The sequence below is a fragment of the Anabrus simplex genome, chromosome 6 (genome assembly GCF_040414725.1).
Source record: "Anabrus simplex isolate iqAnaSimp1 chromosome 6, ASM4041472v1, whole genome shotgun sequence".
NCBI lineage: Eukaryota > Metazoa > Arthropoda > Insecta > Orthoptera > Tettigoniidae > Anabrus > Anabrus simplex.
The window spans coordinates 302,365,558-302,382,358 of NC_090270.1; the positions used below are offsets into that span (position 1 = coordinate 302,365,558).

General features: G+C 40.7%; 1 protein-coding gene across 1 annotated transcript in view; it reads left to right on the forward strand.

Annotated features, from left to right (window-relative positions):
* mre11 (double strand break repair nuclease mre11) overlaps positions 1 to 16,801 on the forward strand; it is a 154,951-nt gene that overhangs the window by 42,644 nt on the left and 95,506 nt on the right. The window contains exons 3-4 of the mRNA XM_067149355.2: positions 942 to 1,081; positions 15,811 to 16,001. Of these exons, the coding sequence (XP_067005456.2) occupies positions 942 to 1,081; positions 15,811 to 16,001 (331 nt within the window). The remainder of the gene's footprint in view (positions 1 to 941; positions 1,082 to 15,810; positions 16,002 to 16,801) is intronic.

Sequence of the window (16,801 nt, forward strand, 5' to 3'; positions counted from 1 at the left end):
GTGGTTAGTACACTTATGTGATGACCATCATAGGTTTGCGTTGCCTGTAAATGGCGCCGCACCGAACTCGATAGCTACAGTGCGGCCAGTATCCAGTATTTGGGAGATAGTAGGTTCGAACCCCACTGTCGGCAGCCCTGAAAATGGTTTTCCGTGGTTTCCCATTTTCACACCAGGCAAATGTTGGGGCTGTACCTTAATTAAGGCCACGGCCACTTCCTTCCCACTCGCCGCCATAAAACCTATCTGTGTCAGTGCAACGTAAAGAAAAAAAAAGGTGCTGCAATGTGCAAAACACCATAGGTCTGTATTACATGTGCGAATTTCATTACCTGTGAGTAGTACCATACTATGTGGAATACCGCGAGTCTACGCTACTTTTGATTAGTACCGCACCATGACATATACCATGGTTCTACTTTTCTAGCAATAGGTACCATTATGAGGGGCCGATGATTTGGATTTTGAACCCTTTTAGACTAAAAGCATCATTGATTAAGTATTATGCTATAGACGCAGTCCCTTGGTCAGTAATACTGTTATTTCACGTCAGTTTCTGTGAATGCGAGACATAACAGTTCGGATCCACTGATTGTTTTAAATTCATATCCATCCATTCATTCTTCGTCCTCACGTTTCCAATTCTGGTCAGTGGAGGATTTTGGACTTTTAATTTGTCATTCCATTTCGTCTCATTTCGTACCATTAGGGGCTGATGACCTAGATGTTAGGCCCCTTTAAACAACAAGCGTCACAAATGAAAGTGGTGTAGTTTTTTCTTCTTTGTTCCTGACCAAATATGGTTTACGGCACTTTGCTCCATTTTCTTGGTATCATACAAGAATTCGTATAGATTTAATTTTAATGGTGAATGTCCTTGTTTTGTATTTGTGCGTATGTGGATTGAAGTAGTTACTAGTAATTCTTCTCTTCTTTTCCAGACCGGTTGGCATAGAATTTCTGAGCGACCAAACAGAAAACTTTCGCCATTGTTTTAATCCAGTAGTAAATTATGAAGATCCTAACCTGAATATCTCCATTCCTGTTTTCTCAATTCATGGAAACCATGATGATCCTAGTGGTAAGTGTAAGACTTAGGAGTAATATCTTAATTCTGGATGTCAGAGGTAAACTGTCATGACATTTCACTAACTTTACAGGAGAGCCGAAAAAAGCTGCTGACGCACATATTTTGCTCCCCTTAGGGCAGGTCGAATCAACAGTTCTGACCTTGGTAGACTATCCTAAGAGACAGTACGATGAGGAGTGCGGCAGGCGGCATAAGGTTGAACTGTTGTGTGATCACTTACCATTGTTTATCACTGGGTTCTCCTTGCACATACGATAGTATCACATAGCTTATCTTCATTCCTGCAAATCGTACACATACAAAAGTGTACCCATAAGAAGAGGCAATCAAGACACGTCACATACGATAAAAACCTCAAAATCATCATTTTTGCATTTATGCTAGTTCACCTCTGATGTCCAGAATTTTTAACCTGTGGCTCATAACTGCCCTTAAGAGACTTAAGGCTTTGCCAATATTTCTGTTCCTGTTTGAAATGGGCTGCAGATATTGCAATGGTGCTTGATAGTATGAGAAATCGATCTTGTATTTTGCTTGGCATATATGATCTGGTGTACTGATTCCGTGGGCCACATAGAAACAATACAGAAGGGAAATTTTCTTTGACACACCCTACTTATGAAACGATGCTCTTGCTCGACCTCCATAGAGTAATGGTTAATGCTGTCAGCTGTTACATATCCTACCATCCTGTTTGAGACCCATCAGAACCAAGCTGAAGATATCTATTACAGGATAGAGAAGAGGCTGAAATATTAGACAACGATAGAATAATATCAGGTACCATTGAATTATATACTATATATACTCTCAAACCTCCATTACTTGAATTTTCAGTATCTCGAAGAAACTTAAATTTCCCGGCCGTTTGTCCTATTCTTCACGTGTATTTATTTCTCTATATTTCGAAATTCGGTTACACAAATTTCTCAATTTCTCAAAGCAAACATTTCCTCCCCTGAAGAAAAAAATTCTCTCTAACTCGAATTTTGTACAACATTAACTGTGCAATACGGCATTTGTGGTTTGTGGGGAACAGTTAACAAGTAAAGAAAGGGTTACAGTGATGCTAGGAGCTAACATGACAGAAACTGGAAAACTAAAACTTCTAGTGATCGGAAAATCGGTGAAGCGTTGCTGTTTCTCGGGTGTGAATTAATTACCGGTTATGTACGAAAGCAACCCCCGAAGTCGCGGATGACGAGTTCCATTTACGAATCTCTGCTGCGTGGTATTGACGGGAAGTTTCAACATGAAGGGAGGAAAGGTTAACAGTAACAAGCAGAAGAGACTAACAGATTTTTCCCAATGGTGTTAACGGAAGTACGTTTCTTGTTTCACTACTGTATATACTGTATCCTGTCTTCTAAAATAGTTACTATAATAAGGGTTGTAATTAAAGTGATGCCCTAAAATAAAAGTTTGTATATTTTTTTAAATAATGTTAAAAATAATGTATTCGGTATACTGTAAGCCCGTAGATACATATGATTCGATTATGTGTTATACACTGACTGACAGAGCAAATGCAACACCAAGAAGGAGTGGTTCGAAAGGGATGAAAGTTGGGGAAAAAACAGAGACGGCACGGACGAATAATTGATGTTTATTTCAAACCGATATGCAGGTTACACAATGCGCACAGCATCGACTCAGTAGGGTGTAGGACCACCGCGAGCGGCGATGCACGCAGAAACACGTCGAGGTACAGAGTCAATAAGAGTGTGGATGGTGTCCTGAGGGATGGTTCTCCATTCTCTGTCAACCATTTGCCACAGTTGGTCGTCCGTACGAGGCTGGGGCAGAGTTTGCAAACGGCGTCCAATGAGATCCCACACGTGTTCGATTGGTGAGAGATCCGGAGAGTACGCTGGCCACGGAAGCATCTGTACACCTCGTAGAGCCTGTTGGGAGATGCGAGCATTGTGTGGGCGGGCATTATCCTGCTGAAACAGAGCATTGGGCAGCCCCTGAAGGTACGGGAGTGCCACCGGCCACAGCACATGCTGCACGTAGCGGTGGGCATTTAACGTGCCTTGAATACGCACTAGAGGTGACGTGGAATCATACGTAATAGCGCCCCAAACCATGATGCCGCGTTGTCTAGCGGTAGGGCGCTCCACAGTTACTGCCGGATTTGACCTTTCTCCACGCTGACGCCACACTCGTCTGCGGTGACTATCACTGACAGAACAGAAGCGTGACTCATCAGAGAACACGACGTTCCGCCATTCCCTCATCCAAGTCGCTCTAGCCCGGCACCATGCCAGGCGTGCACGTCTATGCTGTGGAGTCAATGGTAGTCTTCTGAGCGGACGCCGGGAGTGCAGGCCTCCTTCAACCAATCGACGGGAAATTGTTCTGGTCGATATTGGAACAGCCAGGGTGTCTTGCACATGCTGAAGAATGGCGGTTGACGTGGCGTGCGGGGCTGCCACCGCTTGGCGGCGGATGCGCCGATCCTCGCGTGCTGACGTCACTCGGGCTGCGCCTGGACCCCTCGCACGTGCCACATGTCCCTGCGCCAACCATCTTCGCCACAGGCGCTGCACAGTGGACACATCCCTATGGGTATCGGCTGCGATTTGACGAAGCGACCAACCTGCCCTTCTCAGCCCGATCACCATACCCCTCGTAAAGTCGTCTGTCTGCTGGAAATGCCTCCGTTGACGGCGGCCTGGCATTCTTAGCTATACACGTGTCCTGTGGCACACGACAACATGTTCTACAATGACTGTCGGCTGAGAAATCACGGTACGAAGTGGGCCATTCGCCAACGCCGTGTCCCATTTATCGTTCGCTATGTGCGCAGCACAGCAGCGCATTTCACATCATGAGCATACCTCAGTGACGTCAGTCTACCCTGCAATTGGCATAAAGTTCTGACCACTCCTTCTTGGTGTTGCATTTGCTCTGTCAGTCAGTGTATATGCACAAAAAAAAAGTAGTCTCTATTTCTCGAAATAAAATTTAGCTCCCAAGATATCGAAGTTCCACTGCATACCGGGCAAGTTGGCCGTGCATTTAGGAGCGCGCAGCTGTGAGCTTGCATCCGGGAGATAGTGGGTTTGAGCCGCACTCTTAGCAGCCCTGAAGATGGTTTTCCGTGGTTTCCCATTTTTGCACCAGGCGAATGCTGGGGCTGTACCTTAATTAAGGTCACAGCTGCTTCCTTCCCACTCCTAGACCTTACCTGTCCCATCGTCGCCACAAGACCTATCTGTGTTGATGCGACATAAAGCAAACTGTTAAAAAATGTATACTATAAGAAGTACATTTTAAATACAGTGGAACCTCAATTCTCCATTTTTGGCGGGACCACTGAAAAAAAAAGAAAACGTTTATGATGGGAAAACAGAAAATCCGGGAATGAATGAAAACAATCAACAATTTGGCCATGGCGAAATCCTTTCTTTTCTTAATCTTTCATTGAACTTTGGTCACTGGTATACTGTTCGTAGTCAGATTCTGGAAATCTTGTACCTCGTAAATTACGCCTACATCAACTTTTAAAGGTTATGTTGAACTTGAGAATATAGTTTCAATTCTCAAAAGTTCTCGAATGCATCATATTCAGTTCTGCCCGTCACTAATCACAATCAAATTGGAAAGAAAAAAAAATATCATAAAAACTTCAGAAATTGCTGTTATTCGTAACTTTGAGCTCAGCTGGAAGGCGCGCTCGCTGCACAAGTCTATATGAGTGGAAAATTATACAAACTTTTTAAATGTAACGTGCGCAAATAAAATTGACATTTTAACACAAAAACGTTACCCAATTCCACATGTAGATAATGTTAACCTCATCCTTCAAGACAAGACTGTTCTTTCTAAGCTAGATCTTATGAAGGTATATTATCAAATTCCATTAGCAGAAGACGATAAACACATGTCAGCAGTCATCAACCTGTTCGGCTTGTACAAATTCAACTTGATGCCATTTGGATTAAGGGATGCACCCAGTACATTTCAGAGATTTATTAATGATTGTGGGGACTTGATTTCTGTTTTGCATACTTAGATGGCATATTAATAGAATCTTCTTCAGAAGAGGAACACTTCAAACACCTAACCGCTCTGTTTGAACGACTCCATAAATATGGCCTCAAAATCAACGTTGAAAAATCTATATTTGGAGTAAAAGAATTCACCTTCTTGGGGTACCTTATTACACCGGAAGGGATTAAACCCAACCCAAAGAGTAGCAGTTATTGTTAACGCAAAGCGTCCCATAACAGTGCGACAACTGTGAGCATTCCTTGGCACTATTAATTTTTATTGTCGACATTTGGAATCTGCTGCTGAAAATCAAGCTCTTTTAATGAGTTCTTACAATGGACCAAGAAAAATGACCGAAGGCCAATTAATTCAACTCCAGAAGCAACACAGCAGTTTGAGAATTGTAAGGAGCACCTTGCACGGGCAGCCCTTCCTAATGTTCTCAAGCATGGATCATGAAATTGCATTGTTTACAGGCGTGTCAGACTTTGCAGCAGGAGCAGCACTACAACAAAGAAAGAATGGAGACTGGAAACCTATTGGATTCTATTAGAAGAAATTCTCCAGTGCTCAGAAGAATTATTCTACGTATGATTGGGAACTTCTTAGCATCTGTCTAGGAATAAAGTACTTCAGATACCTACTGGATGGAAGAACGTTTGCAGTCTATACAGACCCTGCTCCATTAACATTTGCCTTCAGGCAGAAGAATGAGAAGGCGTTAGCAATTCAACCGAGATATCTTCAGTATATATCCGAGTTCACTACAGACTAGCGACATGTCTCAGGTAGAGAAAATGTTGTGGCTGATCACTTTTTGCAAATGGAAGAGTTAGTGTCAATCAATTATGATAAAATGATGATTTTACAGAGATAAGATGACCTTCAGAAATTCCAATTACATTCTGACACTTCACTTAAGTTCAAGCTTCACATCACTCCTGATGGTAACAGTCTCTGGTGTGATGTGTCAACAGACAATATTCAGCCGTATGTGCCCAAGCTATTCAGATTTTCAGTCTTTTGACGTTACCATGATCTGGGTCATCCAGGTTGAGATAATTAGTGGGACATATCGTCTAGATTTGTTTGGCCAAACTTATGGAAAGATGTTCAGCAATGGGCAAAAGCATGTATACCTTGTCAGAAAAGTAAAATCTCCGGGCATACCAAAGCACCCACTGAACAATTTCCCAGTATAAATGAACGTTTCCTGGTGGTTCATATTGATCTCATTGGCCTTTTGCCTCCTTCAGATGAATTCATCAATTCCTTACATGTATAGATAGATTTACAAACTGGACAGAAGTCATGCCAGACTGAAACACTCAAGCTGAAACTGTAGCTCAGACATTCTTCAATTCCTGGATCACTAGATTTGGAATTCCATGCCAAATATTGACATCAGTGAATGCAATTTCAATCAAGTTTGTTTTGTGTACTAGCCAAGATTTGTAGTTGTCAATTAAGAACAACTGTTTATCATTCTCAATCAAATGAAAAGATGGTAAGGTTTCATCGTACACTGAAAAGTTCAATATTTGCCCACGCTACAACAAAGTGGACTCGTGTACTTTCAAGTATCCTAATGGGTCTTTGTTATGTTTTTCGAGAAGAGGCTAACTCGACGGTCACAGAAATGGTTATGGCACAATCGTAAAGCTACCTCGCAATTTCTTTGAGGCTCCTGACTTCAAAACAGACACAGATATGCTACCATTTATCACTACCCTTAAGAAGCAGATGAATAACCTCGAACAACTGATTGTCATCACAAAAATCGAGTAACACATTCATCCAAATGTGTTTCTGAGAGTCGACAGAATCAAGACTGGGCTCGCACAGCCTTATGAAGGTCCGTATAGAGTCATTCAGTGTACTCCAAAATTCTTAATCTGGATGATTGGGAATAAACAAACAAAGATTTCAATAGCTGGCTCAAACCGGTGTTCAGCTTGAAGGACTGTGGCAGTAAACTGGCTGATCCACGGTCTATGTTTGCCGTGCTAACACCATCTGAAACGAAAAATAAACAAATATGACTACATAATATTACGGCATATTTGTTTAATAACGTATACTTTATTATAACAACCATAAAACCTAATTCTCTTCCGCATAAATACCACTTTTAAGTGTCGAAAGCTCCGCATCTGTCGCATGATAAAGTTATGTCGACTGTGCGCTCTGTTTGCCGTTTCGCTGAGGCAAACGTGAAAAGCTTCAATTCAATCGGGGCACGCTTATGTGTTCGATGTACTCGGAAACACTGCTCAGAGCTGACCATGCTGGCTACTAGTCTTGCGTGTTTGCCTCAGTTGAGAGGCTAACTTAACAGTAATCATATGGAGTGTTCAGTGGTGATCATTAGGAGCATGTCTTGTGCATGCTGTAGCTTTCTTGCTGTTAAAGGGAGATTCGATTGTGATGGAGGATGAATGCAGCTGTGCTACTGACGACTTATTAACACATTCATTCCCTAGCTGAACTCTTGTTGCTTAGATACAAACCATAGACAATATTACAGGTGACTCCTATTATATCAGCAATGGTAACAGAAATCAGAGGCAAAATGCGTCATTTTAATTATTCCTGGTACACAAATGATAAATGGTTGCGTGGCTGTAAGAAGTCGCGTTCCTTGTTTTGCTGGCCTTGCCTTTTATTTGCAGCAGACACGAATGTTTGGACAACAAAGGGGGTTAGTGATGTTAATAGATATTATGTATTAAAGAAATGAATTGAATAGTCTGTAGACTATGTCAATTCCGAAATCACTTTACTGAAGTTCAGTAGCACTAGAATAGAGGAATCCCTAAGTCTTGCCTTCAGAATTAATTGGGACAAACATAATGAAATCATTAAAGCAAACAGGTATATAGAAAGTTGTCTACTAGATGCTGTTTGTTTCCAGGTGGAGCAAGTGCTCCCTTTTAGGAGCCATACTGAAAACCACGACTCAATAGAAATTTTGTTGAATTGCTCCATTATAGAGCCACTTATGATGAAAAAATTATGGAACCACTTGAAAACCTCTCCTGTTTTTCTTGGTACTTCCCATGATATCCAGAATGAGTTAATCAATTCAGTCTCAGCTGTTTTGCTAAATAAAATAAGAGATCAAAGAAGCACCATTTGTAGCTGTGATAGAAGGTGAGGCACGCTTAACTCAAACATCTCAGCTTTCATCTGTGCTTCGTTATGTTACAAATTATGATATTTAGGAGAGATTTATTAGATTCAATGATGTAAGTACCAATCGCCATGCTGTTTCTGTGGCTGGGCATAATTTGAGTTTAATCAGTGAATTCCAATTTAGGGACAAATTAGTCGCTCAAAAGTACGATGGGTGTTCTGTTATGGCTGGAGCACATAATGGTCCACAGCAGATTATTCTTGCCAAATATCAGTCAGCCTTATTTGAGCACTGCTATACAGTACTAGTACTAAAACAATCTGTTAAAGGCATTAGGGAATGCAAAGTATTGTTTGAAGCTCTATCTGGGTTCGCAACTTTTTCTCGAGATCTTCAAAGAAAAAAGCTGCATTTCAGGCGTTTACTACTAAACATTTGCCATCAGATGGCCCGACCTACTAAATACATACAGTAAAACCTTGATTCAAGGTTTAAACCTCTCAAATGCCATGGAAAAAAACTATTTCCAAATTGTATCCAATAAGGTGCATTTGTATGTATGTATGTATGTTTAGTCCTCAGCCCGAAGGCTGGTTGGATCCTCAACAGTTCCGCCATCAGCTGTCATAGATGGCCTAGGCATCACTGAAGAGGCGTACTAGGGAAATGAGGAGTGAGGTAGTTTCCCGTTGCTTTCCTCACCGAGCCACAAGTTGCTATTACACATCAGTCTGCCAAGCCCACTGAAATGCATGCACCAACTGACCCTATGAGCAATATTTTCACACCATCCATAGCAGGGACTGGCTGCAGAAGGAATGGCATTACTAGCATTACTCATACCTCAGTCACTTTCATTTTGTCAAAGCTAAGGATAAAGCTGAGACAGGTCAATGAAAGTAACAAAATTGCTCTAGCCCATACCAGAAGACATAGTGCACTGTAAACACTAGGTCCTGCCAGCAAAGGCACAAAGGTGCATTTATAGTATTCAAATAATGCACTCGGATAACTCACCAGCGAACATAACCTCGTACAATGAAATCAGAAGAAAGAAAACATGATTCAAAGACGAGAAGAAATCTATACTGGCTCGCCTGTGCAAGTGCTTTATTCATTGGATTACTGTAACTGTATGCATTTTAGATGCCTTGTGTTTGCACGGAAAGTACCCGATGCCCTTAAAACATCGCGGCTTATCGAACTTTCCTATGATGAGGGGAGAAAGTCTCTCACTCCCGCCCACATTACAACAGTACCGTGAATATACTTGTACGATTTCCTGCCATGGCACTTCTAAGACCCATTAATGCGTGCAATCACCTTGATTCTCAGCTTAAACTTTTCAAATGCCATGAAAAACACTATTTCAGAAATGTATCCAACAAGGTGCATTTACGTCATTCAAAAAATGCACTTGGATAAAACAATGGCAAACATAACCTCACGCAACGAAAGGAAGAAAAACGCGATTCAAAGAAGAGGAAAAATTATGATGGCACCCCTGTGAAAATGCTTTATCTTTTGGATTACTGTACTGTTTGCATTTTTAGATGCCTTGTACTTGCATGGAAAGTGCCCAACGCCCTTAAAATATCGTGGCTTTTCGAACTTTCCTATGACGGGGGAAGGAAGTCTCTCACTTTCGTGTACACTGCATAGCAACACAGTTCATTTCCCGGCTGGCAGTTCTCTCCTTTAAAACCATAAATCCGTTTGGCCTCAGCATTTAAAAAAATGAAACAAACAAACAAACAATGCACTTTCATCGGCATTGACAATATTGTTTGGTGCGTACGAATTGATTATAGACTATAAGCCACGCTTTTTCACCAACTGTCAGCATCGCCAGTGTTCGCGGATACTAGATCTCCGCACACTGCCTGCTAAGTGATATTGTGGCATTCCTTAAAACGCCAAATACAAAATGATTATGATTCCGCTCGAACTTAGCAGATATGAAGCACGCTTTAAACACGCCGAAGTGCATGAAAGTGCGCAAAGTTTCCCCTGCACGTTCCAGAAGACGCGTTCTTTCATGACGCTGAGAAATTTTGAATTTAAATTACTCTGTAAATTTTTTTTTTTCAAACTCTAAAGGCAGCTCTGAATTTAAAGTCTGAATTTCTGTAACGGGGCCAACATTGATCTTCAAATTATGAATTATCCGTATTTCGAATTAAACGATTTAAATAACATGCAAAACCGTACCTCATGTTTCCAGGAACAAGAGCTGCTTCGAATTAGCTGAGATTTAGAATCTGTACTGTACTGTACTGTACTGTACTGTACAGATCGTTTAGTTGAAGTAATATCAGAAGTAAGAAAAGGATCTGAAGATATACTTCAAGAAGAAACACCAAAAAATGGGGTGGTGAAATAAGAACATGTTCTTGAATATATTTTTCTTATAAATTATTCTCATTTGATCTCAAGCAAAAATATTGTTAACATTTTACAAACCAAAATTAATGACATAAGGTATTGTGCTGCCAAAGTCGATAAATTGAAGAGATTTCTGAATGACAAATGTGATCAATTTTATTTGTCTTGGAAGCGATGCACATACGAACATTCATCAGTTTTGTCAAATAAATATGAAGTTAGAGTTAAAAGGCAGCGAATTGGTGATGAGGAAATTGGCAAACTGCATATTACATTGTGAAGTACTTGATACAATGGTTCGACATATAATGTACAGATTTTTCTGAACTGAATAAGCTGGAATTTCTTCCTCTTTTGGATTTTGAATTATTTGAAACATACATGGGCTCTTTTCCTGCTTGTCCATTCGAGTCCCTGGCTAAGTCATATGGTAGTTACTTCAACGTCCTGGTACTCAGAACCGAGTTGTCAGATATCTACACATCAACAGAATTTAAGAATGTTGCCATTGATACTTTCACGCCCCGTATTTATAGACATGATACTGTATAGGCTTTTGGGCTTATGCCGTGTCAAGAAAATAAGGCGAAATTCTTTACGTTTCGTAGAGTACTGTGCTGTGCGTCATCAGAAGAAAATTTCGACTGCTCACGAGAAAGGCTTCTTAAACAATGACTTTTTGAAATTTAGACGTTATAATAGAAGTGGAAATGGTATTTTCATTCGTCACCAGATGGCTGCCCGGACGTGGCACAGCGCTAGCGTTCGAAGCGGAAGCTGGCCGAACCATCAGAATCAGTCTAAGAGGGTCACATAACATGTGTACGTAACATGACATTGACACAACCCTGAAATGAAACATCTGGCGATGAGGACCGTACGAATTTGGAAAACAGCGAGATGAAATAACAATAATGAAGGGACAGGGAAGGGAACTACCTACGTAAATCCTTAATGACTGGCAACCAGGGACACTGGCTATCAATTACCGTAAGTATGTCATGAAACATGTGCTGTATGTATAAACACGAGTTTAGTTAATGTAAGAACCTGTAATTAATAGTATATAATTTATTATTACCTGTATATATGGTGTGTAATCCACTACAGTATTGTGCAACACATTTTAATATCCAGATTAAACTAGGTAAGACAAGAAATATGGAGAACCTTCCTTCCAATTGTAACTCTGTGTTAAGCACTCTAGAATTTTCTAGAAGATATGCTATGACATATCCTTCTAGAAGCCTGGCCAGGCGACATATATAAGGAAGCGGTCTTGATGCTGGAGTGGAATTATTGTTTAGTTGGAGTTTTTTTTGTGAGCACGTGTTGCGTTTAAGCCGACATGCTAACGTAAGCAGTCAGCAGTCAACTGTTTCAAGGTTGCAATCTCCATGTGCTTTGTGATAGGCAGTTGTTAAAGATTGTGGTTTGTTGATGTGTGTGGTTTGTTTGTGACTGCTGTTGGTTAGGTTATGTGTGTTTAATATGTAAATAATTAATTGTAAATAAAAATCAGTGTACACAAGTTCACAGCATTTTGTGTGCGTCTTTGGCTACATCATTGGTAGTAATCATTATTAGTGATTGTTTTTTAAATTTTGGGTTGGATAATTCTATTGGTGTTCTGTAGATTATGTACTGTATTAGGTTACCTTTACTTTGTTTCATATCTGGGTTGAGGAAAAGAGGATGTAATCTGTTGGTGTTCTGTAGATTATGTACTGTATTAGGTTACCTTTACTTTGTTTCATATCTGGGTTGAGGAAAAGAGGATGTAATATTCCATTTTATTTTATTTTATTTTTGTTTAAATAACCTATATACAGTGTGATTCAGCCGCCCCTTCCAATGTAGTTTTACGCAACCCTCAATATTAATTCCGTCCTAAAAACATCTGCCCTGCCAGTATGGTCAGACAACACACCCAGATATCTTGGTATTTACAGACTCATTTACAAAAAATGATCAGCCACAACGTTTTCTCTACCTGAGACATGTCGCAAGTCTTTAGTGAACTCGGATATATACTGAAGATATCTCAGTTGAATTGTTGATGCCTTCTCATTCTTCTGCTTAAAGGCAAATTTTAATGGAGCAGGGTCCGTATAGACTGCAAACGTTCTTCCATCCAGTAGGTATCTGAAGTACTTTATTCCTAGACAGATGCTAAGAAGTTCCTGATCAAAGGCAGAATAATTCTTCTGAGCATTGGAGAATTTCTTCTAATAGAATAATGTATAGTTTTGTTGGTAGGATACTTGTAAAAACAGGTTAGTATACAGATTTGTACGTTCCGTACTTCCTACATTTACATTTGTATAGTCGTAAACAAGTTAAAGCCAATGATGACAATTCTTGAAAAGGGAGTAAAGTCGTTAAATTATTCCATTGTGTTATCCCTGTACTCATGATCCAGTGTGAGACACAAATTCTTTCTTTGTTTAAGAATCTCAAACTTCAGATTATGTGTGATTTCTCATGCTTTTTTTTTTTTCTTGTAACACTGGCCTACTCACTCAGTTTCTTTGCCCGAAGAAAATTTGTACTACTCATATACCGTAACATTCACTTATGTGAAAATTGACTCCCGCTTTCTTTTTTCACTCTTCAATTGTTATTTTTCTTCCACTCACTTAAAATTTCATTTTACCAAGCTCGATAACTGCAGTCACTTAAGTGTGGCCAGTATCCAGTATTTGGAAGATAGTGGGTTCGAACCCCACTGTTGGCAGCCCTGAATATGGTTTTCCGTGGTTTCCCATTTTCATGCGAAGCAAATGTTGGGGCTGTACCTTAAGGCCACGGGCGCTTCCTTCCCACTCCTAGCCCTTTCCTGTCCCATCATCGCCATAAGACCTATCTGTGTCGGTGCGACGTAAATCACCTTGCAAAAAAAAAAATCTTCGCAATTGCTCTTATATGAATTTTCAATTTTTTAAGGAGCATTTTCTCTGATAGTCCTTTCGCACTTTCTACAGTTACATTTTTTATTGCCTCAAGATCAACACACTTGTCCCTTCTTACTCATGTTTACTGGGCTACTGAACTGCTACAATATTTCTGTATCAATAATTAGCGCATTTAAGTCTCTTCCTTGTCAAGTTAACCTTGACTTTACCAGCAACAATCTGAATTATGAACTTGGATGGGACCGTTGCTTGGGATAGTTTCCAAGTATTCGGTCTTTTTGTTCAGTCTGAGGCCCTATTGTACCAGACTTCAATTTGACACTACAGTCCTCTTCTGGTGGTATCAGTAAGTGCACCATCATCTCTATATATGCATATAAGAGAGACCAAAGGGCAGGTCCCACGTGATTGTGATTGTGTCCATACGAGGACAAAGAGCAATGGGGACAGTGCAGAGCCTTGGTGTGCACCAACTTTCCGGAGAAGCTCTCCAAGACACTGGGAGCGCAAAGTACATGACAATATGCAGCGGCTGTTGTTTTTCTCAGTGTTTTTCAATGAGCATTCTGGCAGCGAAGATTGGGTCAGTTGTTCCGGCATTCTTGACGAATCCGTACTCGTTGGTACTAATACTGATAATGTCACACAGTTGTTAGTCAAGGATTCTCTCAAAAATTTTCATTGTGTTCAGCAGGAGGCAAATTGAACGGTAATTTGGACATTCCTGCATCTACTCTATGAGGTTCTTTTAATTCCTACAACTTCCAGAAGTCTGCTGGAAGGTCATCTAGTCCTGGCACTTTTTGGCTCTTGATACTCCTGATGGCACTGGTGACTTCCTCTGACGTGATGTGTAAAATATGACCTGCTGTTGGATTACCTTCTGGAATAGGAGAATGTGAGAACTCAATGTTGGAAATCTCTTCAAAGTGTTGTTGTCCATGTTTGAGGATGTCCTGTTTGTGCTGTAATCGCTGACCATCTTAGCCCTTTATGTACACGTAGTGCTCAATATCCTGTGCTGACTTTGTTCTAGCTTTGGTCAGCTGGAAGATAGTTTTTCTCCTTCCTTTAAGTCTGGTATTGTATACAGGCCGTTGTAGTGATTGCGCCTGGCTTCAGCTACAGCTTTGTTACCCTCATGTTTGGCTGTTCTCTAAATCTTTTGTGAAACCCAGTTTGTATATGCCTTCTTTTCATGCACCTTTTCTTGGACCATCCATGACCACATTTGGTAGTCGATATGGAGGGAACTAGGATTTGTTGTACCGAAAGTTGCAGTGACAGATTTGCAGAATGTAGTCCACATGTTATCGGTCGCATTCAGGTCGATCGGAGGGAAATTTATACTGCATGCTAGGGTCTTCTGGTCTTGAAGCTTCCAGCACTTGATCTTCTCGGAGGCATTTATCCCTCCACCTCTATGATGTTTAGAGATCCGTAAGTCCACCGTGAGCAGCTACAGTATACAGTCAAATGGTATGACCACCACATCCGATATTAGCAAAGATCATGGCGTCGACCAAGGATAAAGTGTATTTGGCTGCTATAGTCACCACTGGTGTAGGTGATGAGATGGTTGATGTACTGTTTCATTTGCCTTGGTGAAATCCAAAATTTGAGTTCCATCGTCATTTCAGATACCATAACCATTACCATCATGGCAACTACAACCATCCTTGGTGAGACCAACATGCCCATTAAGATCACCACGGAGAAGTTGAAACTCATCTTAAGGATACAATGAAACACGATATTGTAGCTCCTGCCAAAACTGTTCCTTTCCTAAGTCATGATGACAAGTTTATGGTGCATATGCAGAGAAGACATGAAGTCGCGAGGATACCGTGTGGATTGTAATTGACGTAAGGTGGTCTGAATAGTGCTGAACTTCAGCAATTCAATCTCGCAGGCTGCCACAAACGATGACGGCCACGCCATTCTTGTTAGATGTTCCATCTCTGATGTCACAAGATTTCTGGCCTTTCCAACATGTTTCTTGCACACGTGCAATGTCCACTTTCTGTTCTTTCAGCATCAATATGAGTTTGCGGCTGCGTTCACTAAGATTCCCAGTGTTCAGCGCAGTGATATGTAAATGTTGTCTGCGTTGGTTTAGCTTGTTTAACTGGTTCTGCCCTTGAACCGGTAGCCCTTGTCCATTTATCACAGCGGTCAGGTGAGTATAAAAATTGGCCTTGCAAATGTAATGTTGTACATTAGTTTGGAGTGACCCTCGTGTTATCAAAGTTATGAAAACTCTTGAATTGTGTTGTGTGTTTCAGGTGTGGATCGTATATGCTCACTGGATATTCTGAGTGTATCGGGGCTGGTGAACTACTTCGGTAAATGGAATGACCTGAAGCAGGTGGACATATCTCCTCTCCTTATGAAGAAAGGTGCCACTCAGCTTGCTCTCTATGGCCTTAGTCACATCACAGATGACAGACTTGCAAGGTTATTCAGGGACCAGAAGGTAATGAATGCTACTTTGTGCTGAACATCCCAAGCCGCCTGGAAAATGAATCGTTACTGTAAGGGATCGTACTTTCTAAAATTGGTGTTTCCTTCCTGTCAACACCTTCATAGTGAACTAACTCAATGCCAGTACTTCTACACACAGTGATGGCATATTCTTTTGGTTTAGACAGAAAACATGAGAAGTACGGCCATAAAATGGCACAGAAATTATTTGATGCAGTGACCCACCGGTGAGCACATGGTCCCGCATTAGCACATCGATGTGTCTGTTGGTGAGTCACATGGTATTAGATGCAACCGAGCAAGCTGGTCACATGGCTTGGGTCGTGTGGGTTTGAAACCCACTGCCAGCATCTCTGAAGATGGTTTTCTGTGGTTTCCCATTTTCACACCAGCAAAATGCTGAGGCTGTATCTTAATTAAGGCCACGGTAGTTTTCTTCATATACTATCCCATCATTGCAATAAGACCTACCTGTGTCGGTGCAAAGTAAAACAAGTGGCATGGAAACAAGAAAAATGAACTATTAGATGCGTTAGTAAGAAGGTGGTAATAAGTTTAGTCAACTTAAGAAAGTATATCTTTAGTAAGACAACTTGAAGAAAATACAGCAATTCGCTAACTAAGAACAAAATTAATAGCCGACTTGATTCGTATATAAGACAACTCTTAAAGCATTTACAAGAAAAATTAAATAATGAATGTAATTGCAATATATTCAAGCTCTCCTGTAACCAAGATGTACTGTGTTTTCTCGCAAAATTAAAGCCCTTGCATAATATATGCATCAAATAG